At 60.1% G+C, this 636-nt stretch overlaps 1 protein-coding gene across 1 annotated transcript in view; it reads left to right on the forward strand.

The window, feature by feature from the left end:
* ANO9 (anoctamin 9) overlaps positions 1-636 on the forward strand; it is a 16,010-nt gene that overhangs the window by 1,732 nt on the left and 13,642 nt on the right. The window contains exon 5 of the mRNA XM_035893056.1: positions 361-419. Within this exon, the coding sequence (XP_035748949.1) occupies positions 361-419 (59 nt within the window). The remainder of the gene's footprint in view (positions 1-360; positions 420-636) is intronic.

Consider the following 636-nt stretch of genomic DNA (forward strand, 5'->3'; position numbering starts at 1 on the left):
AGCCCTGACCTCAGCTGCCCACCAGCACTCTCCGGTGGCCCCAGAAGAGCTCATCCCTCTCCGACGGCCCAGGGACGAGCAGGGCAGCACGGGGCGCTGGCTTTTTGGCTGTCCCTAAGGAGCTGCTCCTGGAGCCAGCCACGGGGTAGCCCAGCAGAGCAGCACAAGCGCAAGGATGGGCGCAGATCCCTTGTGAACAGCTCTGCCTCTCCCAGGGGGTTGGGTTTTTTGGGGTTTTTTTGCTGCCCTCAAAGGCTCCCCAAAAGGTTTGGGGTGATTCTGCCTGGCAGAGCAGAAGTGAAAAGGGCATGGGGTGAGAGCAGAGCTTCTCTAACCCTCCCCATTCTGCTCTGCTGCCAGAGAACCTGAACAACCTGATGAAGAAGAAGGTCTTTGAGGCTACGTTCCCCTTGCACGAGGTGAGGCTGAGCGCACGGGGGCTTGGGTGGAAAAGCCACGAGGGGCGAAGGAGCAAGACCAGGCAGGGGAGACCTTTGGGTGATGGAGCAAGACTGGGAGGGGGAGACCTTTGGGTGATGGAGCAAGACTGGGCAAGGGAGACCTTTGGGTGTCAGAGCAAGACTGGGAGGGGGAGACCTTTGGGTGATGGAGCAAGACTGGGCAAGGGAGACCTTT

Source organism: Egretta garzetta, unplaced genomic scaffold (genome assembly GCF_000687185.1).
Source record: "Egretta garzetta isolate BGI_Z169 unplaced genomic scaffold, ASM68718v1 scaffold904, whole genome shotgun sequence".
Classification (NCBI taxonomy): Eukaryota; Metazoa; Chordata; class Aves; order Pelecaniformes; family Ardeidae; genus Egretta; species Egretta garzetta.